General features: G+C 43.2%; 1 protein-coding gene across 1 annotated transcript in view; it reads left to right on the forward strand.

The window, feature by feature from the left end:
* The first annotated feature begins 22,939 nt into the window (after positions 1–22,939).
* The window catches only part of cygb2 (cytoglobin 2), a 31,248-nt gene continuing 30,528 nt past the window's right edge, over positions 22,940–23,659 (forward strand). Inside the window, 1 exon segment of the mRNA NM_001024224.2 lies at positions 22,940–23,429. Within this exon segment, the coding sequence (NP_001019395.2) occupies positions 23,287–23,429 (143 nt within the window). The 5' untranslated portion in view covers positions 22,940–23,286.

The following is a 23,659-nucleotide window of genomic DNA, read 5'->3' on the forward strand; positions in this document are numbered from 1 at the left end:
AGTAACTGGATTTTGTGTTTTCAGGAGCAGAGCATCTAAGGCAGGGTGGATTCCTGGTGGAGGTCTTTCTTGCACGTGTGCTGTGTGTGTGCACTGTGTGTGTGCGTGCATCACAGGTCTTGGTTGTCTTTGCTGTGGAGGCCCAAGTGTGCCGCAAGCCTACGTTTGAGTGAAGGTTTCGGCCGTTAGATCGCCCCCTGGGGGCTGGCTGCAGTACAAGTCATAAAGCCCGCCTCCTCCGTGTTAATGAAGGAGACTTGAGCCCAAATAAAAGAAAATATTACACTTGCAATAAAATGTCCCGAAAGATAGTTCTGGTCGATTAAGGCACTGGTTATTGTGCTGAAATAGGTGCAGATCTTCATTTTTGTAAACAGTTTGTTTTTAGCAGTAATTTAATGCTGGGCGTGTCATCGTGATTGACAGCTGTGATTGACAGTTTCTCAAAGCGCGGCGTCTGAGCTTCGGCAGGAGACTGAAGTAGACTGAAATGTTATTATTCGATTTCTGTGTTATTTTACGATGACAAAATGAGTTCAGCAGTAAACTATAGTTTCTGACATACATGATCCTGGTGGAACACTGTTTATTCGCTAAGTTCAGGGCTTTTTTCGGGCTTTATTAGTTTGCTGATACACGCCTAGCCACCCAGATAACAAAACACAGTTCCGTCTAGATTCTCGCCTGCCGGAGACTTATCTCTTAGAGCTCAGACTGACTAATGTTACCTCTGCTGGACCTACTCCGGATGCCTGGACTCACTGCCCGATTCCAGTCCGAGTCAATCGAGCCAGATGCGGCGGCCGAGCGAGCAGGCGCTGCCGCATGCGAGCCGGAATCAGCCCGCGACGCCGCGAGTAAGTTATGCGCTGCGGCCTGGAGCTGGCGCGATTGAATATATAAAACCCTCATATTTGTTAACGTTATTACATCCATTTGTGTTGATATGACAGCAAACGCATGCTGAGAAGTTCGGGGGGCGCAGTTGATTTTACATAAAGCGTTTGATTGGAAGCTCGACTCCGCTCATTTTCGCGGCTCCTCCTCTGGCTCCATCAGACAATCCTTCTGCGCATGTCTGGCTCCAATTTCAGCAGTCTTTTGCGACAGTTTGTGCCCGTCAAGCAGGCGTTTTGCCCTCAAGGCGTTCAATGGGAAAAAGGGCTGTCGCGTCGTCCATATTTTTTACAGTCATTGTGGAGGCCTTGTTGTGCCCTTACTCTCTGCTGTTACGTCTCAGCTCCTGCACTCCTAAATCCTGGTGTGTGTGTGTGTGTGTGTGTGTATAGTGTATTTTTAGTAGATGGTTTTATTGAATTAAGAGTATACATTGTGCCACTTTTTGACAAAATTTTGAATTAAATAAAGTTTGCACATATTTTTCCTACCCACGTCTCTTGTCATTTACTGCAAGCTTACCTGTGTTGCCTTTCTAAAATAAAATGTATGTCCCTGGCCATATTCCAGGGTGGTGTAGTCGTGCTAGCTGTTGAACATTATTGAACCCCTTGGTTATGCCACATATATTTCAACTAAACCTGATGAGATGCCTGAACAGTCTAAGCTAACTGAGTGTATGTTAAAGATTGAATGACCAACAATTTTCTTCTCTTAAATAGACCAAACAGAATTATTACTTATTGGGCCTAAATCCTGTACACAGCAGATCTCGCAACTCAATCTACAATTAGAGGGATACAGAGTTAGCATTAGCTCTACTATAAAAGATCTGGGTGTCATTTTAGACAGCAATTTAACTTTTGAAAATCATATATCCCATGTCACAAAAACTGCCTTCTTTCATCTGAGAAATATTGCTACGTTATGAAGTATGCAATCCATCTCAGATGCATAAAAAGCTAGTCCATGCTTTTATGACTTCTAGGCTGGATTACTGCAATGCTCTATTTGCTGGCTGCCCAGCATCCTCTATTAACAAACTTCAGTTAGTACAAAATGCAGCAGCCAGAGTTCTTACCAGGTCTAGAAAATATGATCATATCACCCCAATTTTTTCCTCCTTGCACTGGCTGCCTGTTAAGTTTCTTATTGAATTTAAAGTATTACTTCTCAACTATAAAGCTCTAAATAATCTAGCTCCTGTTTATCTAACCAACCTTCTGTCTCGCTACAATCCAACTCGCTCTTTTTAATATCTCAAAACTCAGGGCTTCTGGTAGTACCTAGAATAGCAAAGTCCAGTAAAGGAGGTCAAGCCTTCTCCTTTATTGTTGATCAATACCCTTCCTGATAACATCCGAGGCTCAGACACACTCTCTCAGTTCACAACTAGATTAAAGACCTATCTGTTTAGTAAAGCATACACTCAATGCATCACTTAGTGAGTTTCCACACAAGTTTCTACATCTTGTGAAGTGGATTTTATACTCTTTAAAGTGTGAAGTTAATCTATATATTCAAATTATATGTGTATAATTTGCTTGTAGATTTGCCTACCATTAAAACAATTAAAGTGTTATGTAAGGGGAAAGGGCCTGAGGAAACCACTAAGGGTCACGAGAAGTGGATGAGAAGAGAGCAGGAGAAAGCCTGAGTAAGCAACTAAGGTGTCTCAGGAAATGGATAAGAATAGAGCAACATATGTGTAAACAGAGACGTATAGATGAATAAGATATATGGTTAACAGGTTGGGGTCAAGGGTTAAACTAGGGGGATCTTGTGTGACAAGTATAGAACAATGTGAAGAGTAGCTGCAGACTTGTATATAAGCAGGCCAGACCATCAGTGAGTCAGAATTTTTCAGACAGAGATGCTACTGGGGGTCTCCTGAAAGTTCTCCTTTGTTGTCGACAATAAAGTATATTCTTCTGATATTCATAACCTCCAGACTGAGTTTGATTTAGTAAGAGAAAATCCAAGAAAACCACCACATTTGGCGTCCCTCTGGGTGGGCTGGAAAGGAGCAGGACTGGTGTTACTGTGCATGCTGGACTGGAGAGAAAACACAAATATGTGGCCACAATAAAAAACGGTAAGCGATTTTATGCTTATTAGTTTGTGTTTTTTCTGCCAGGACCTGCTTGTACAGGTAAATACACTTGAACTGTTTCTCCAGCTTTAAAGAATTAAAAGTAAATGTAAAAAAGATATTAAAGAAAAATGGGGTTTTGAATAACAGAAGAAAAAGAGTAATTTGCATGCAAATGATCTGTGTTTTCCTAAGTGGGCCTTGATGGATAGGATAAACATTAACTAGTAACTGTTACTCAGATTTGGGAAATTATTAATGATATAAGATATGCATAGAGCATTTATAGGTTTTAAGAGAGAGTCTTCAATGTGTTGTGACAGTTAAGAGATTAAAGCAGAGTAAGGTATGCAAATGATCTGTGTTTTCCTAAGAGGGCCTTGATGGATAGGATAAACAATCACTAGTAACTGTTACCCAGATTTGGGAAATTAATAATGATGTAAGAAATGCATAGAGCATTTATAAGTTTTAAGAGAGAGTCCTTAATGTGTGGTAACAGTTAAGAGATTAAAGCAGATTAAAGTAGAGAGATGCGCGCTAAGACCTACGATACCGCTTTGTTTGAGGAGATAAACAAAGGGCTGCATGGGTAGGCGAAAGCCTGTGGTTACCGCTCTAAGGTTAGAGGGCTGCTCGGACAGGTCACTCAAGAGGAGTGTAGTGAAGAGTATTTATTTAATTGAAGTGTTTGTGTATTTGCTGCTTCAGATTGTGGCAAAATAGTCCACATTGGTGGGCAGAGAAGACTGCCTTCCTCCTCCTTGAATGGAATGAGGATGGAGGGATGCAGCTCCTGTTACACTGAGTGGAGGAGAGGAGTGAATGAGAAGAGGAAAAGTAATAAAATTAGAAGTGTGAATGCGTTTAAAAGTATGTTTTCAATAAGGAGTAGGTTAAAATAATGATTATAGTATATTATAATACAAAAGGAGGGCTGCATATTTGTGGTGTGAATTAAAGAGCAAGTAGAAAAGTGATTGATGCAGTTTAAGAGAAGAGATTATAATATAAAGGAGGAGTCTCCTAAATCCCCTAAATTAAAACTAATGGAACATGTGCATTTGAAAGACAGAGTAAAAAGCTGAAGAATAAACATTTTTCTGAAATTATCTTTGTGTTTTAAGTTTGAATATGTTAAAAAAGAACAATAGGCAGAGTGAACTTAAATTATTTACATAGCAACAGGTGAAAGACAGTCTGCTCCAGGATGGGGGTAAGAGAGAGATTTATGGTGTCCATGTGGGAACAATAAATAGATTGTCTATTTACAGCACTAGGGAAACAGAGAAGAGGAGAGTTAATGAGAGGAGATCAAACTATAGATAAAATAATGACATAGACTTTAACATAATTTGGATAGAATATAAGTTATTACTGAATAGATATATTATAAAGTAGTATAGTAAGATAAATGAAATGAGGAAGTACTAATAATAGAGTTATATTATATAGAAAAGAGTTTGAAACTCTACTAATGAAAAAGAATAACTGAAGCCATAGTGATCAATATATAGAGAGATAAAGGAAGTATAGAGTAAAAGCATGTATTAATAAACCAATAGATTTACTAAATAAATATGAATGAATAACATATAAGTTAGGTCTTTGATTGAGAATAAAATAGAAAAAGAAAACTTGAAAAATGAATATTGAGTAACTGAAGATTTAATTAGAAAATGTGTAAGCTTAAAAATGTATAAGAAATGTATAAGAAAACCTAAGAGCTAAAAGCTCAAATTACGGAAAGGAAAAAGAATAAAATAGAAATAGAAAAAATAAGTCCACTGTTTCATAGATAAAATTAGATGTTTAAAAAATACTTACAATATAGGCACATTAAATAGATAAGATAAAAAGTAAAAAAGCAGTAACAATTTGAAGAAATAATTGACGTTAGAGAATTTGTTTGTATTTAAGGGCAATAAAAATGTCTTTCTCAAAGTCAGCTATATCATTTATTTGTAGTAAAGTACAGTGATTCAGATGAAAAATCATAGAAGCTAGGTAAATGTTAAAGAATGTGTTAGAGTGAGTTAAAAAATACATTTTAAAGTTTATGCTGTAAGAAGCTAAATTGATAAGTATGCATTGCACTTTAAAAATGAAAAATGCTTTTAGTAAATAAATATGTGAATTTAATTAATAATATTAACTTTGAGATATAGCAGTAATGATTTTGAACAGTTATACCAGATATTGGGCCACCATGCAGTATTGTTGAATTGAATCAGGTATGGAAAAACATATATGGAAATAAGAAATGCGATACTAAAATATGTGACAGAGAAAATAAAAGATAAGATAATGACAAATGGCAAACAGAAGAAACATTTGATGCAAGCAGTGAGAAAATAAAAACTGAATATGGAAAATGTTAGGGAAATTAAAATTTGATGTAAAAATGACCGGTTAGTAGAGAAACACTAGCATAGATGAGGAGAAATGTAAAGTAAAGCATAATCCGAAGCTAAAATAATTAATTAGAATAACACTAAAGAAATAGAAAATTAAACATATTTACATATGATAAAATGATTGTGAATTAGAGAAAAAAAAAGTGTTAAGTTCCCATAAGGGGAAGAAAATAGATGAGAGGAGTCTCCATTTGATGGAAAAAAATGGGAAAGAAGGAAATATTTTATAGGTTATGAGTTAAATTCCATATATTAATTAAGAGGACAAAGGGATGGACTTTGGGGGACTGTGGTCTCTTATCTACTAGACATCTCTGAGTGCACTGGCAAATGGAAAAGGTGTTTGAAAAACACAATGACAAACTGTTGGCTGTGGACATTTGTGAAAGCAGTGAGGCAGGCACTGCATGCCCAGGAATTACTGAGGACTGGAAAGGCTACTTATGTTCAGAGACACTAAAAAGAGGCAAACAAGCTAAGGATGAACTGATCAAAGAGAAAAAGCGCTCCACCAGAACTTTACATCAGCTCAATGAAAGAAAAGAAGCCAGCACAAAGAGAAAAGGGGGAAACACTGTGCCCTGATATGGACACCACAGAAAAGACTACACCAATCTATGAACCAGTTGTCTTCTTAGGGTGTGAGGAGGGGGAGTCTGGCAGTCCATCTCAAAGCAGTCGACCTATAGTCCAAATTGAGTACAATGTGACCACTCAGAGGGCAAAAATAAGAGCAAAAGTGTAGCTACCCATTCTTGTATCAAATCAGACTCCTATCAATATGATAAAAAGAAAAGTATTATGTAAACTGTAAGAAAAGTCTTAGATGATAATGTACGATGAAACTTTAAATGTGTAATGTTGAAATGATAAATTATGAAGAATGTTAAATTATTTTGGTTCATTTTCATAGGTTAACTCATAGAGATTATTGAACACAGAAGGATAAAGTACAATGCATGGTGGTGACTAATAAAAGAAAAAGAGACAGCCTTTATAACACAAAAAATAATTTGGATTAGACATTTTAATGGAATTAAATAGTAAAAAAAAAAATTATGGGTATATCATAGCATAATATTATTTTGAGTAATCTAAACCAAGATTTGGGAGAAAAATTATGTCAGAGATTAAAACAGAAAAGTGATTTAAAGAAGAGATAGAAACACAAAAAAAAAGTAAAACGAACTCACAAAACTGAATAGGTCAAAGAGTAACAATTTTAAATGTACTAAAATAATATTTGAAAGAGAAAAGTGTTTAAAAACAGAAAATAGGTTGTTTTACATATGTGAAGAAATAATTAAAAGCAAAAAGGATTAAGGACTAAAGATGAATAATCAGATCAGATAGAGAGGAACCTATAAAGAAATCCAGTGATTTTTCAGTCAACTTGTAGAAAATTACAACAAAAAATGTATGTACAAACTGTGATGTGAAAGCAGGAAGGAATTGGAGCTGAAAATGCTGAAAAGCGAAAAATGGTAATAATATACAATTATTAAGGGTATGTGTCAAATTTTAATAATGATTAACAGTTCAGGACATTAAGGAAAAACTAAATTAGCCAGCATAGGGAGGATTAATTAAAATGAAACCAGATGCAGGTCTGTTATATGCTGGAATAGGCATTATTGAAACATTTGAGAACATAGCAATAATAGAAACACTCAGATATGTTATGGCATTTCTAATTAAAGTCAATTTTAATTCGGTTGTGTGACGAATAAAATGGATTCTATTTGATTTTGAATTGAATTTAAGTTTTGATTATGGCATTAGTCAAAACAGACAAAAGTAAATGTTGTAAAGTTAATGATTTAAGAACAGTCAGTGAATTTCTTAGCAGAGGTTCCTAACACGCACTGTACTTAAATTTGTTAGTTTGGATGCCAAAAATGTTAAAGTAATTAATTGATTTCTGTTTAGGTAATTAACAGAGGAGGGTAGACACTTGGTTACAATTAAAGTAAATAGGCGGATATACATACATACATTAGAATGCATAAAAGGATTTAGAATATTTTGCGATGGATATTGTAACGTGTAGGATTTAGTTATCTGCAAGTACATCTAGCTCAAGCTAAGTAAAAGACATAAATAAAACTTTTTAGGGATGACGGGTTTAGTGTTAACAAGATTCTGTATCTAATCTAGATGCAATAATAACTGTTAAGATGATAAATAAGAAATTGATTTTACATTCAAGAAAATAGGGTAGCAGGTCTAACAATAGTATAGAGTCACAACCTTAATTAGATTATAGTACAAATAAACAATGTACTAGTCTTTATGAACATGTGTAGCATCAAAGGGAAGCAAAAAAGATAGGTATGATTTTTGTAATAGGAAGTACAGATTGTTGAGGCAACAGCATTTCGAGATATTGGCATTTGAGATGTACATGGTTTGAATCAAGGGTGAAGTGGTAAAGAAAATTGAGCAGCAAGGATAATGATCTCCTTTTTGAATGCAGTGATTGGTGAATTGTTGTCCACATGTGACATTTGTGCAAAATAGAATGTGAGTAAAAGATCAACAATAGATCTAATGGGTTATTCAAGAACTTGATTGTGGATGTTGTGAAATGATAAAATTAGCTTAGGGCAAGAGATACAAGTTTTTTTTGGGAATAACAGTTGTGTAGATGAGTGAAGGTAATTCCATCAGCAGAGCAGGGAAGAAGGAACAGTTATTACATTTAAGATAAGAGAAGTCTCAGATTTGGAATAACCTCTGAAGAAAGTTCAAATAATGTGTCTGTAGTTATAAATTAATTAGAGTAATTAAAGTCAATTAAAGTGAATAAAGGTAATTAAGTAGATAAATAAGTGGATATGTGATTCAGTGAATAGATAAGTAAATGTATTGATAAAGAATTGGAAATCAAGAAAATTGAGCAATTACACATAATTGTAAGGAATAATTGAAAGAGCTGAAGATGATCCTTCAAGGCCTAGTTTAACAAGATGTGTCAAAATAATATACCTTTTGCATTAATAAGTGATTGCATGAAAACTGACAGAAACAAGCAACTAACATTGCATGAAGTACTATTGGGTCGGCCCTTGCATGTAATCTTGTATTTAACCTTGTGGAATGTTTGGAGAACATTTATAATGCATTGGAAAGAAGTTTGGTCTTTTATGAGGAAATTAACTGCCATGTGCAAAGCGATATCCGTACAGGAAACCAAAAGCAGGAGATTAATTCGGTGATCGAGTATATCTGAGGTGTTCTGGAGAAAGTGGAGTGAAGTCAGGAGAAATGGACCTTATGCCAAAGTTACCAAAGGGGATGCCATCAACTGGGTACCATCGGGACCACAGCACAAGACAGCCAAAGGAAAAAACTCCAACAAGAGAAAGTTAACGGGAAACAGAGGAGGCAGAAAATCCCAAAGCTAAAACCAACGAAGTGCAAAGTGTGGCTGAAGCAGTTCATCAGAACAGTTAAAAGAGTAATTCTGATTATATACCCGAGTGAGAAATACAGAAGGTGCCACAAATTCAAGTGATGATAATCACCACAACTTCAGGTTATAGACTCTCAACATAAAGTCTTTAGCAACACTTTTTAAGGCTAGAACGAAACAAAGAATGCTCGCAAGTATGTGCCAGATTTAGGGTCAAAAAGATGAACTAGTGCTAAAAATTTTTATAGTTTAGATAAAGAAGAGGATGATGAAGAGGATCCATGCCTTGGGTGTTAAGTGCTAGTAACCTCTACCCCAAAACGGCGGCTCTCTACGATACGCAAAGTATCTGGGCTGAAGATCAACGTATTCTACTGATTATGTTTTGTGGGTGTTAGATTAGAATATTGTTTTGTGACCCTAGATTGGGAGATTGTGCATGTTTATTTTTTGTTTTAGTTTTATTCTTTACTGAATGTTAAATAATCATGACCCCCAGAAGCAAATAGATAACTAATTGTATGCTTAAAATACTACTTTTTATGATATCAACAAAATAGAATCAAGTCTTTTACTATGTTCTTGTCAAATCAGGACATAGATGTTTGGTTTGATTCTATTCCAAAGTGCAATTACATGATCTGGTCATTTGTAATAATACTGTGACATATATTTGTCATTAGTTAGTTTGGCTAAGGGCTAGATCATGGAGTTGCACTATGGGCCAAAAGCAAGAAGATTAAGACTTGAAGTCTTAAGAGGAGGGATTATATGAAGTGGATTTTATACTCTTTAAAGTGTGAAATTAATCTATATATTCAAATTATATGTGTATAATCTGCTTGTAGATTTGCCTACCATTAAAACAATTAAAGTGTTATGTAAGGGGAAAGGGCCTGAGGAAACCACTAAGGGTCACGAGAAGTGGATGAGAAGAGAGCGGGAGAAAGCCTGAGTAAGCAACTAAGGTGTCTCAGGAAATGGATAAGAATAGAGCAACACATGTGTAAACAGAGACGTATAGATGGATAAGATATATAGTTACCAGGTTTGGGTCAGGGGTTAACCTAGGTGGAATTTGTGTGACATATGTAGAAATAAGGGAAAAACTGATGACAGAGGTGGACTTTGGGGTCAAGGGTTAAAGTAGGAGGGATCTTGTGTAACAGATGGAGAACAAAGAAAAAACTGGTGTAGAAGACTATTTAAACAGGCTATAATTTGAGTGAGACAGAATTTTTCAGACAGAGATGCTACTGGGGGTCTCCTGAAAGTTCTCCTTTGTTGTCGACAATAAAGTATATTCTTCTGATATTCATAACCTCCAGACTGAGTTTGATTGAGTAAGAGAAAAACCAAGAAAACCACTACACTTGCTTTTATAGACTATGAACAGCAGCTTCGTTAATTAGGGGTTCGAGCGTAAGGCGCTGAAACCCTATTGTTTTTGTTAATTTTTGCTCTTCTTTTTATTATGTTTTTTCTGCCGAAGTTACTATTGCACAGACCAAACCGTAAGGCCTAGAGAGCTGAAGCTCAGCTGGTGGTACTCCGCTACACTACATGCTCAACAAAAATCAGCCAAATCAGACCATAGGTGGCGCTATGGCGCCCACACTCAACATTGTGACAATTTTTGGGTGCCATTTGCAGACCGTTTACCGTAGACTTAAAAAACGTACATATTTGGAATCCCTTGGTCAGCCCGAACAAAAGTGGAGTGACGTTGGAAAGTTTTTTCCACTACATTGCGATTTGTTTGAAACTTACTTTTGCGAACTAGTCCAAAGTTTTTTGCCCAATCTGAACTAAACTTGTTCAGAAATGTTCTCTGGACACTGAATATAAATAATTATCAAAAAAAAAAGTTGAAGTTTTGATTTTGCATGAAACAGTAAGCAAAAATGTTCAATTCTAATTGAAGCTAAATGCTACGTATAGCCATAACTTTTGAACGGAATAAGATATCATCACCAAACTTGGTACAAACATGTGTAAAGTCAATTTGAGGTCACAGTGCAAAATGTGCGGACTTTGGCCACATGGTGGCGCTATAAGGTTTAAAAATCATAAAATGACCCTAACCTTACAGCCATAAGTCCAGTCAGCTTGACATTTGGCATGCAGTGTCTTTGACCAAGTTGTCATAACATGCTATAAGGATATTGGCATATCCCAAAAAACATGGGCGCCATTAGCTAATTAGGATTGAGCAGCCGTTAAACTAGGTTAACGATGAGTGATCAAAACGAAACTCAGTGGGCATGTTCGACTTATGGTCCTAGAGGTCTGTAAGAATTTTGAAAGAAATCGGTCACTAGGGAGCGATTTTGTTTTTTGAGGTTGTAATTGATTGATTACACAAAGTTTTGCACAGCAACATAAAATACATATCATATAATAGGCCTGCTCATACCAAACAGTTTGACAGTAAAACCACTGCTGTCACTCACACTGTTCATTAAATACTCATCTATATATAAAAAAACCTACTTTTGCGAACTAGTCACTGATTGGATCCAAGACCAGCGACGAGATGATCCCAAGGTTTCCATAATCCGGGACCAGGCAGTATCCTGAGCTGCTGCGCTGTTGGTCATGGGGGAGTGGAGAGCATGAGACTGATTCCAGTGACGCTCCAGGGACAGACGAATCTTCGCTGAAGCCAGCTTCCAGCCTCCACCGCTGAGACTGCAGCTCTGCACAAGACTTTTGGCCAGCGGAGGAATTAAAATGGTCATGCCCAACTGAGTCTGGTTACTCTTACATTTTTTTTTCTTCACTCTTCTATTGGTGAAGTTTTTTTTCCGTTTCTGCTGTCGCCACTGGCTTGCATGGTTCAGGATCTGTTGAGCTACGCATTGATGAATTTTTGCAGAAATTTGAAGTTTCTGCTGATGATGCAAGCAGATGAACCTCACATGCTCACCAATTTACAATATGTTCTGTCAAATTAACAAGTGTTATGTAAACAAGTTAGTTATTATGAGTATGGAAAATGTCTTTTGCTGCATTTATTCTGCTTCAGGAGTCGACAACAAACAATGCAATAAATAGTTTTGAAGAAAAAGTTGCTTTGTCATTGAGCCTGAAAAAAAAAAACGTTGAAAATAATCATAATGTCGTAGTCTCCATGCTATAATATGAATGACAAAAACCATTTTTGACTGTGGGGACAAATCTTTATAAGCACAATTTGGCTGTATTATTTGTGTCCCCTTCAAAAAATCTTCAAAAAAATGCTCTTGAGAATTTTTATATAGCTATTGAAAAGCATGATAAAGCATCTGCAGGTATGTAAGCAGGTATGTAAGCTTTCTTTGTTTGGTAACACTTTACAATAACAGTACATAAATAATGATGTATTAATATGTAAACTAAACATTACTTTATTATGAATTAATGATGAGTTAAGGTATGCACTAATCATGAATTAACTTTAAGTACAACATGAGTCACATGAGTTCATGTGTAAATAACGACTACCTTAATTACTTGTTAGTACATGTTGTTAATTAATGTATTAATTAACATTTAAGTTTAGGCTAAATGTAACCAACATGAACTCATGAGCTGTTAATGTATAGTTATGTCATGACTTTACTTGGAGGGGCACATCACTATTAACTCATCCTTAACTACTTATGAACTCCTCTTCATGTTGATGTTGACAGAACACTTTTCTATTGTTATTCAGTGTAAACTCACTAGTTGGACGTGCATAAGGAGTTTATGAGTAGTTAAGAATCGGTTAAAACACAAACCGCAGAAACTGATGGTGGCGTGGAAGAATGGAGACAAGATGTACGCGTCCTTCAGGTCTATTGCTGCAGACCAATCCCGGGGATGAATGCAAGGGGATGAGCGCTGGTTGCCTGCGAGGTGCTCAACGCTGCCGCTTGGCTGGAGGCGCAGATCAGCTCTTGTAAATGAACGCTCTTGGCGACAAGCAGTGGATGTGGATGGTTCGGTGGGGGGAGCGGTCTTACATCCCTGATAGATGACTCAGCCCATCGTATTCGACTGCACCGATGTGTCGCCGAACAGGCCAGACTGGGACATTGGGGAGTCAAATTTTGTTGACTGCACATATCTTTTGCCAGGATTAGCCCAAGGTGGCACTCCTGGACCACTAATGTGGCCATGGTCCTTCCCAGGGCACACGCAGCAGACTTGAGGCCGAAGCAGCCTAGGAAACCACAGTTATCATATCTTTTTCTAGATCCGTCTCTGCGCTTGCTCCCAAAGGACAGCCCATCCTCTGATGCAGCGGTGGATATCGGAGCCACGGTGTCATTAAGTGAGAGGGCTGCTAGCCGAGGACGTAGGGCTTCTCTCATTTGAAGCTTGGATGAAATGAGTGGAGGAGTGAGAGGTCTACAGGCCCAAGGGCGGCGGATTTACTCCCACTGTAACCCTCAGATCTGCCCAAGTGCCCAGGAAACCACTGCATCCAGAAACACACAGTCGGAACGACGCCTTGAAAAACGTTCGAGGTTACAGAAGTAACCCTTCGTTCCCCGAGGAGGGGAACGGAAGTGCCATGAATGGGAGGATTCGGATCAGAAGCCGCTTATCTGGAGAGTATTGAACGGGCCAATGAATGAAATTAATTGGCAGCGTAAGCTTGCGCAGGTGTGCGACATCTGCAATTATCTCAGCATATAAGCACACCTGAAGCCAGCAGACGCCATCCTTTTAAGCTGAAGAGACTTTCAAACAGCTAAGGGACAGTCATTATGGCGACGGAATATGGCACTTCCGTTCCCCTCCTCGGGGAACGAAGGGTTACTTCTGTAACCTCGAACGTTCCCCTTCGGTTGGGGAACTTCAGTGCCATGAATGGGAGAATATGGAAAGCGCCATAATGACTGCACCTTACCAACACCCCCGATGAGGAGATAGTCAAGCAAGCGTGACGCACCCACATCATGGGGGGCGCGGTCCTCCAACGTGTCCCTGGCCCTAATTTATCCTACTTCAACAGAAGTTTTACGGATTTAGATATATTTTTTGGGAAGTCGTGAGCATCTAGATAATTCTAGGAAATACGACAGTACGTTGGGAAGCGTGCAATCCCGATAGGGAGGACGCTGCGGAGGCCATCCGTTACCCAAGGGGGGGATAGATGGCAGAATTTACCTATGGACTAGCCCTAAAAAGGGGGAGTACGCATAGCAAAAGAGTGGTTAGCGGAGAGGGAAGACACGGGTCCACCCAGGGGGGGGACTTAACCGTGGCGGAATAAGCATATGGGATCGCCTAGTGGGGATCACGCATAGCAGGCACCTATACCCAAGACGCGGGCTGACCAGCGGGCAGACCTACAACGTAGTGGGCCAGCAAGTGACTCCTCCGCTGAGTCAGTGCTGGGGGCCACGGAGGAATCTGCAGGGCTCACCTGACGTGGAACTTTACTGACAGATAAAAAAGGCGCACGTACCTCCGTGTTAGGGAGAATGGCGCCGCAAGCGTGTTTCAACACCCTACCGAGTTGTCTCCTCAATCACCAAAGGGTTACCTAATACCCTTGAGGAAACCGGCTCCACTCGCAGATTGTAAAACCTTGCAAATGTGTTGGGTGTCGCCCAGCCCGCAGCTCTACAGATGTCTGTTAGAGAGGCGCCGCGTGCACGCGCCCAAGAGGATGCAACGCTCCGAGTGGAGTGTGCACGAACTCCCGGGGGACACGGCTGACCTCGACTCGAATAAGCGAGTGAAATGGCATCCACAATCCAGTGGGAAAATCTTTGTTTTGATACGGCACTTCCCTGCTGCCGACCGCCATAACAGACAAAGAGCTGCTCAGATGATCTAAAATTCTGAGTACGGTCCACATAAATGCGCAGAGCGCGAACTGGACAAATTAAAGAAAGGGCTGGGTCTGCCTCCTCCGGGGGCAGCGCTTGCAGGTTCACTACCTGATCTCTAAAGGGGGTGGTAGGAACCTTGGGCACATAACCGGGGCGGGGTCTCAGGATGACGTGAGAGTAATCCGGCCCGAATTCCAGGCACGACCAGTCACTGACCGAAAATGCCTCCAGGTCCCCGACCCTCTTGATGGAGGCCAACGCAACCAGCAGAGCTGTCTTCAGGGACAGAAATCTTAGAGATACTGATTCGAGTGGCTCAAAGGGATCGGATCGCAGACTCGTGAGAACGAGGGCGAGATCCCAAGAGGGCATGAGAGGGGGGCGAGATGGATTAATTCGCCTAGCACCCCTAAGGAACTGGATGACCAGGTTATGCTTTCCCAAGGTGCCGCCAGCTACCGCGCTATGATAAGCGGAGATGGCGGCCACGTAAACCTTGAGAGTGGAGGGCGACAGCCTGCTGTCCAACTTCTCTTGAAGGAAAGAGAGCACAACACTAATCTGGCAATTTCGGGGGTCTTCTCTGCGAGAGACGCACCATTCAGTGAATAGACTCCACTTCAGGGCGTAGGCGCGCCTCGTGGAGGGGGCTCTAGCCTGAGTGATGGTATTAACCACCGCAGTCGGTAGGTTACCTAAGTCTTCCTCGCGTCTAGGGACCACACGTGGAGGTTCCAAAGATCGGGGCGAGGGTGCCAGATGGTGCCCTGTCCCTGAGAGAGTAGGTCCTCTCTCAAAGGGATCCGCCAGGGGAGGGCCGTCGCGAGGAGTGAGAGCTCTGATATCCAGGTCCGGTTGGGCCAAAGGGGCGCAACTAGCAGAACCTGTTCCTCGTCCTCCCTGACCTTGCACAGAAACTGCGCGAGCAGGCTCACTGGGGGAAACGCATACTTGCGCATGCCCCGAGGCCAGCTGTGGGCCAGTGCATCCGTGCCGAGAGAGCCCTCGGTCAGGGAAAAAAACAACTGGCAGTGAGCGTTCTCGGGGGAAGCAAACAGATCGATCTGGGCCTCCCCGAATCGCGCCCATATCAGCTGAACAGACTCGGGGTGGAGTCTCCATTCTCCAGGGCGTAACAGCTGTCGTGAGAGCGCATCGGCTGCACGATTGAGCGTGCCTGGGACGTGAATGGCGCGCAGCGATTTCAGCCGCGGGTGACTCCAGAGGAGCAGACGGCGGGCGAGCTGAGACATGCGGCGAGAGCGCATACCCCCCATGCGGTTGATATACGCCGCCGCCGCCATACTGTCCGTCCTGACCAGCACGTGTTGCCGCTCCAGCACCGGTAAAAAGCGGTGGAGAGCGAGGAACACTGCCAACAGCTCTAGGCGATTGATATGCCAATGCAGCTGGGCACCCTTCCAGAGGCCCGCAGCCGCATGCCCGCGACACACGGCCCCCCAACCCGTGTTGGAAGCGTCTGTTGAAACAACAACATGGCTGGACGCCTGTCCTAGAGGCACACCGGCCTGTAGAAACGAGGGGTCGTTCCAAGGGCTGAGGGCGCGGCGACACAGCGCAGTAACCGAGACCCGGTGTGTGCCCGCGTGCCATGCGCGTCTGGGGACCCGATCGTGAAGCCAGTGCTGAAGTGGTCTCATATGGAGCAACCCGAGCGGCGTGACGGCGGCTGCGGATGCCATATGCCCCAGGAGCCTCTGAAAGAACTTCAGTGGGACCACTAGTTTGCTGTCGAGCTCCCTCAGACAGTTCAGCAACAGGCGAGCGCGTTCCTCGGAGAGGTGCGCTACCATGGTGATCGAGTCCAGCTCCATCCCGAGAAAAGAAATCCTCTGCACGGGGGCGAGTTTGCTCTTTTCTCGGTTGACCTGAAGCCCCAGTAGGCGGAGATGCCGAAGCACCTTGTCCCTGTGCATAATCAATTGCTCCCGCGAGTGGGCTAAAATCAGCCAGTCGTCGAGATAATTGAGTATGCGAATGCCCGCGAGCCGAAGGGGCGCTAGGGCACCCTCCGCGAGTTTGGTGAAGACCCGCGGAGACAGAGAGAGCCCGAAGGGGAGGACCTTGTACTGCCACGCTCGACCCTCGAACGCAAACCGCAGAAATTGGCGGTGGCGTGGAAGAATGGAGACATGGAAATACGCGTCCTTCAGGTCTATGGCTGCAAACCAATCCCGAGGACGAACGCATTGGAGAATGCGCCTCTGCGTGAGCATTCTGAACGGCAGCTTGTGCAGACAGCGGTTCAAAACACGCAGATCTAGGATTGGCCGTGACCCACCGCTCTTTTTGGGTACGATGAAGTATGGGCTGTAAAACCCACTCTCCATCTCGGCTGGAGGAACCGGCTCGATTGCACCCTTCGCCAGGAGGGCAGCAATCTCCTCTCGCAAGACAGGGGCGGACAGGGGGTTGACCCTGGAGAAATACACGCCCGTAAACTTGGGGGGCCGTTTCGCGAACTGAATCGCGTAACCGAGTCTGATTGTGCGTATGAGCCACCGCGAGGGGCTGGCCCGCGCTAACCAGGCAGGCAGAGCCCTCGCTAATGGAGTCATCGCTACAATCGCTGACGTACCAGCGGTGGGGCAGCGCGGAGTGGGTGTGCTGATCCGGGAAGCACGAGGGTCCCGCGGAAGAGCTGGAGGAGAGCGATTCGCTCTGGCTCCGCACCCTGACTCCGGAGAGGGGGCTGGAGGGCTGAGGAAAGGGAGACCGTCCCCCCAGCGCTCGTGAGCCACTGGCGAAGCACGTAGAGTCTGCGAGCCGGAAGGCAGCGCGTCCCGGACTGGCAGAACTCGTGCAGTCACATCCGGGGAAGGGAAAAAGTGCTCTTTTACTGATGTTTTGGTGGCACTGAAAAGTACCGTTGTTATCGGGGCCCCGCCCTCCAGCGGGGAAAGAGCAAGTTTCCTCTTCTCCGGATGGCCTGTCTCAGGGACGCTTCGCGGTCCGTTTACCGGACTTAACGGCGCCCTGGGCAGGAGGGGCTGCCTGCTTTCGAGGTGAACGCCGCGCCCGCTTGGCCAGAGGCGGGGGCGGGGCAGCACTCGTTGGCGGGCGCCCTCGGCGAGGAACAGCGGAGGTGGATGGCTCGGCGGGCGGAGCGGGCTTACGGCCACGCCGATAGATGACATTGCCCATCGCATCCGACTGCTCTTTCACCGCCTTGAATTCCTGGGTGAATTCACCGACGGTGTCGCCAAACAGGCCAGCCTGGGATATGGGCGAGTCAAGAAAGCGAACTTTGTCAACGTCGCGCATATCGGCCAGGTGTAGCCAGAGGTGGCGTTCCTGAACCACAAGTGTGGACATCGTCCTCCCCAGCGCACACGCGGCGGACTTAGTAGTCCGAAGAGCATAGTCGGTCGCGGTGCGCAGCTCATGTAATAAGCTTGGGTTGGACCCGCCCTCGTGCAGCTCGGCCAGCGCTTGGTAGCGCTGGTAGGTGGCCATCGCGTGCAAAGCAGAAGCAGCCTGGCCCGCAGCCTTATAAGCTCTGGCTCCGAGGGAGGCAGACAACCTACAGGCTTTGGACGGGAGGCGGGGCAAACCCCGCCACGTAGAGGCGCCGCGCGGACAAAGATTGACCGCGATAGCACGCTCCACTGACGGGATTGCCTCATACCCCCTGGCAGCTCCGCCGTCAAGGGCGGTGAGGGCGGAGGCACTCGCAGCACGGGCAGAGAAAGGTGCCCTCCAGGACTGCGTGAGCCTACTGTGCACTTCCGGGAAGAAGGGGACGAGAGGCTTCGAAGGCTTCGCCTTCTGGTCCTCTACGTAGCACCCATCTAGTCGGTCCGGCCGCGGAGCTGGGGGATAAACCATCTCCAACCCCACGGCCGAAGCAGCCCGGGAAAGCACGGCTAACATGTCCGCTTCAGGATCCGATTTGACAGCGCTCACCTGCCCGGAGGGGGCGAGCGGGTCCGGATCTTCGTCGGACAGTGAAAGCCCACCCTCCGATGCCGCGGAGGACATCTGATCTCCGGTGTCAGCGAGTGTGAGAGCTACCATCTGGTTAGACGGATCACTCTCACCACCCGAAGCTTGGATGGAGCGCCGTGAGGAGCGAGAGGTCCGCGAGCCCGTGGGCGGCGGATTAGCTCCCGCTGAAACCCTCAGATCTGCCCGAGCGCCCGCTGCTTTTTTAGAGCAGGAGGCAACTGGGGTGGCTCGCTCTCTTGCGAAAGTTAGCCGCGATCTTAGCTGTGCAACGGTCATGGCATCGCAATGACGACATGAACCGCCCGCGAGCACCGCATTAACATGCTGGACCCCCAAACATGCAATGCAGTGATCGTGTCCATCATCCGGAGACAGGAAACCCCCGCATCCAGAAACGCACAGTCGGAGCGCCATCCTGAAAAGGACGTGCTGCACGACTGTGTTGCTCTTTTAGGAAAGTTGCAACTATACGCACCGCTCTGGAGGACCGGACCCAAAGAACCGCAGGCAAGGGAGTAACCCAGCTCGACCGTCTGCCACCGCGAAGACCCACTCTGGACCGGGAGACACACTCGTTCGCTCTGAAGTGCTGATCAGCAAGAGGAACCCTCATCGACTCACTCAGAAAGGATCTGAAGCGAAAAGGATGGCGTCTGCTGGCTTCAGGTGTGCTTATATGCTGAGATAATTGCAGATGTCGCACACCTGCGCAAGCTTACGCTGCCAATTAATTTCATTCATTGGCCCGTTCAATACTCTCCAGATAAGCGGCTTCTGATCCGAATCCTCCCATTCATGGCACTGAAGTTCCCCAACCGAAGGGGAACACGTGCTCCACGACCATGTTGCTTTTTAAGGAAATTGGCAACAATACAAACCGCTCTGAAGAACCGGACCCAAAGAACGCCAGGCAAAGGAGAAACCCAGCTCGACCATCTGCGCGGCATGTCACATACTCTGGACCGGGAGATTGCTCTTGTTCACTCTCTCTGGAAGATTTCTCTAGAAAATCAGCTGGAGGAACCATAACTCTATAAGAAGGCTTTTGAAGTCTCTGAAGCGAAAAGGATGCTTAGCTTTGCACTTTCTGTACTTATATTGCCAAATTGATTGCAACGAGCAAGCTGCGCAAGCTGAAGCTGTCAACTCATTGGCAACTCATTGGCCCGTTTACATACTCTTTTAGATGATTGGCTTTCTAAACGAAATCCCCATAGTGGAAGTTTTTCCACATAGCATTAAAGTTCCCTTCCCGAAGGGGAACGGCGGTTGTGCGCAGCATGTGAAAGGGCAGAACCTTCAGAGACGTATTCAGACTTTTCAAATAGAGAATTGGTCATAAACTGCCATTATTTTAACCAGATATTACACTGATTATCGTTGGGACAATCTTTGTAAATTTGGAGGGCCGACATCGAAATTTAAAAGCGTACCCACTGCTCAGTGTCTTTAAAACCGAGGGGTCTGATGTTTTGTCTCTCCAGTAGGCCGGCATGAAAGTAGAGTTGAGCTAAATCTGTGTCAGCCAGCGAGTGGTCTGACAGTTTTACCGTCTTTTCCAGCAATTTAGAAACTGTGGGTTCAAAGAAATGGCCAGCAACTAAGGGAATGTCTCTAAAGGTTTTAAAACCTGGTGGCGGGCTGCTAAGAGCGTGGTTGTAAGGGTACCGTCAATTCATGTGTCGTGTGACCCATTGCTAAAAGAGCTGTTTCAAGGAACTGTTTCAAGGAGCTGTTTCAAGGAAACAGAGGGGTCAGCATTTGCTGGTTCCAGTGTCTTAGTAGTGTTTTCAGTGCATGTTATGTATGGAACAGACTCGTATGCCTTTTTCAGCAGTGTGTCTTTGGGAACGCATTGCACACTTAGACATCACACATTACCCTGTGAAGTTTCATCAGGAGACACCACAAAGGCTGCAACAGGCTGTTCTATTTCTGGGGAACGGCTAACCCCTATGACATCTGCTCCAGCCATAGATGCTAATGTACGAGCAGTCTTTGAGTGGCGTTTAGGTAGGCCAGCACCGGTGAGTGCATTTAAAAATTCAGTCACAAAATCTTTACATGCTGGCATAGCAAAGGATTCTGTAGTTGAGGGCTGTTTGGAAAAAATACATTAGTCTGAGCAGACTTGAGTATGTGCCTCATTAAGCCCCAGACAAGCAATTGCATTCGGAGCTTGGCCAGTGAGTCATCAGAAGGTATTTGGCCTTTCTCAGATGACTGAACTGATCCCCTGCTAGATCCTGCTGAAAACCCCCAGTCATAGTATTTTTGGGTGAAGGATGCACAGTAGCAACCACATCTTTTCTCATGATCACATGTACATGTGGAAAAAAACATATAATTCAGAATGAGAAAGACAAGGTGATTCAAGGGACTCCTCCACATTTCCTTCCTTCTGATAATTTTCATCCTCTTGTGTTGTCTTTATGGGTTACAGAGAGGAGATAAACGTTTAATTTCTTTCATCTCTGAAGAAAGAATAGCTAAAGAACTAGAAAGTGAAGTCTCCTCAGGACATGGGCTTTCTGCACTCCGTGATGTGGCTGTCTTTTTTGCTGGAAAATGGGTGCTGACCATCGCGGAGGCGCGACAACATCAAGAGACTACAATATAAACACGGGTCTGTGAGCGCATCTTTTAAATGTTGAATACCCAAACATGATGGACAAATATCATGATCATCGTCCAGCAGAAGATTATTATGCCACAGCTTGTCAGTTTGAAAATTTAAACTTTACAGAGTACAGTAAGGTTTTAAATTCATGCTGTAGTCAAATGACTGTAAGAAAACAAATAACGGGATTCCTCTTGGTAGAACCAATAGGTATAAACTCTAATACCTAATGAAAATGGCCATTGGATTGAATGGTTCTAGGTCAATGTAGCAGAAGTGAGGTTCTGAAGCAAAAGGCTAAAGCTGCGGTCACACTGAGCTTTTCCTCCTATAGATTTCCATTCATACGCAAGCGAATGCGTCAGACCAGAAACGCAAGGTCATGCGTCAAGTTTCGCAGGTTGCTGCAGTGCAAAGTTCAAACTAGGTGAACTCTGACCTGCGAAATTGCATCATTTGACAGCGTGAGACCAATCAAGGATCAAAACATGACCTCTGGAAAATATGGAATATATAAAATATGGAGCAATCGCTTGCTTTTTTAATGTCTAATAACCTTGTTTATTCCCGCAACTCCCCTTTTCGCAGAGCTGTATGACAGAATTTTGCACACACAAACTCTAGGGTGACCACAGCTTAATACTACTGAGTCTGAGTTTCTCTCAAGGCAGCCTTTTATACTCCTAATTGCAAAGTGGCTGCACCTGTGAGAGCTGCGATTACTTGGCAACTTCATATGCATTCCATTGGCGTCTTAGCAGAATGAACTACCATCATTGTCACATTCTATCATGAAAAAATAAAAATAGAAAATATTTAATTTACTGATGTTTTGTTAAAACTTTAGTTTTGCTAACATAAGATGCTATTTATTTTCCAGTGAAATTAAATCTCCATTTATTAAGGAAACTTGCCCCTTTTACATTAAAACTGAAAGGTGACTTTTTTGTTTTCACATTTTTTATAAATTAAATGCATTAGTTTGATTGCAATTTCTTAAATTATTGTCAATAGATTATTCAGTCTACAAATGGGATACCTATCATGGTCTTGATCATGCTGCATTACCATACATTTTTTCATTTGCCTAGAATTATAAAGATTGCACATGTTTCAGACAATGGCACTCAGACACAGCATTGAGTTCTAACAAAAAGGTACTGTAGAATTCATTTCTGTGGGTTATCCTAGGAAATGGAGCTTTTTAAGAAAATACAAAATATAACTGAAGGTGTACTCACATAATCATTTAAATAATCCTCACTATATGAACAATGTCAGATGTCATGATTATATGTCTGCATTTTATTTTATTTTTCTTTGTGCTCATCTCTCCATTTCCCTTGCTTGCTCTCTTCCCTGCCTTAGAGCAAAACACCAAAAACACATGAACAATTGGAATTTGAAACAATATAGTCCTTTACCAGCTCTGAGATCGATTTAATAATGAAATTCACATAATTATTATTTTCTTTTAATTTTTAATAACCATATTAATAGTAACTCATGCCCCGACACACACATACACATAGGGTTTTGAATAATTGTTGATAATTTGTATGTGTCTGCAATCTGTGGCAAAGCAAAGCTTGGAAAGGGCTGATTGGGAGCAAGAATTTTCATGCTCTCCCTCCCCCTCTCAACCAAATACCCCCTCCCTGTCACTCTTCTCTCCAGCTCCCTCCCTCTCCTCCAAACGTTTCATATCTGAAGTCATAACAAATCCAGCAGTTCCAAGCACAGGCAACATCTGTGTTCGAGGGTAGATAGAGACCTAAGCAGCTCGTAAGACAAGGAACACAAAAGGTGTCGATGAGATTGACAACAGAGACAGAGACAGCAGATACATTCATCGGAAAATTGCCAGAAGTGAATTCATCCTGCCTGCACCAGGGAGTGAGGGGCATAGAGTGAGAGGGGGGCGGATGCACACTCTCTACTCTCTTGCCCTGGATTTCTGTTGCCCCCTCCGCCAACTTCGTCAGTCTTCCCCACCACCACAGCCTCTCATTTCACCATCTGTTCCCGCATCAGGAGCAAGTACCCCGTGGTGTGTCTGTGGCATGGAGAAAGAGAGGGAGGATGAAGAGACGGAGGGGAGGGAGAGACCAGAGCCTCTGACGGATGTGGAGCGGGGCATCATTAAGGACACCTGGGCACGTGTTTATGCAAGTTGTGAGGATGTAGGCGTCACTATACTAATCAGGTGCAGTAATTTACTAAAGAATCATTATGGGTTTTATTTTCATCTTTGTACATCTTGCACTTAGCCTAATGTTTGATGTAAACACAGTGTGCAAATTTATCCATCATTTTAGTATTAACAACTGCTTTACTTAATTTAGCAGTTATAGAAACAAAAAACAGTAAAAAAAAAAAAAAACAGTATTTTATAGGTCTAGAAATAATTGTATAGTATCTGAGAGTTCTGTTGAT

This window comes from Danio rerio, chromosome 6 (genome assembly GCF_049306965.1).
Source record: "Danio rerio strain Tuebingen ecotype United States chromosome 6, GRCz12tu, whole genome shotgun sequence".
NCBI lineage: Eukaryota > Metazoa > Chordata > Actinopteri > Cypriniformes > Danionidae > Danio > Danio rerio.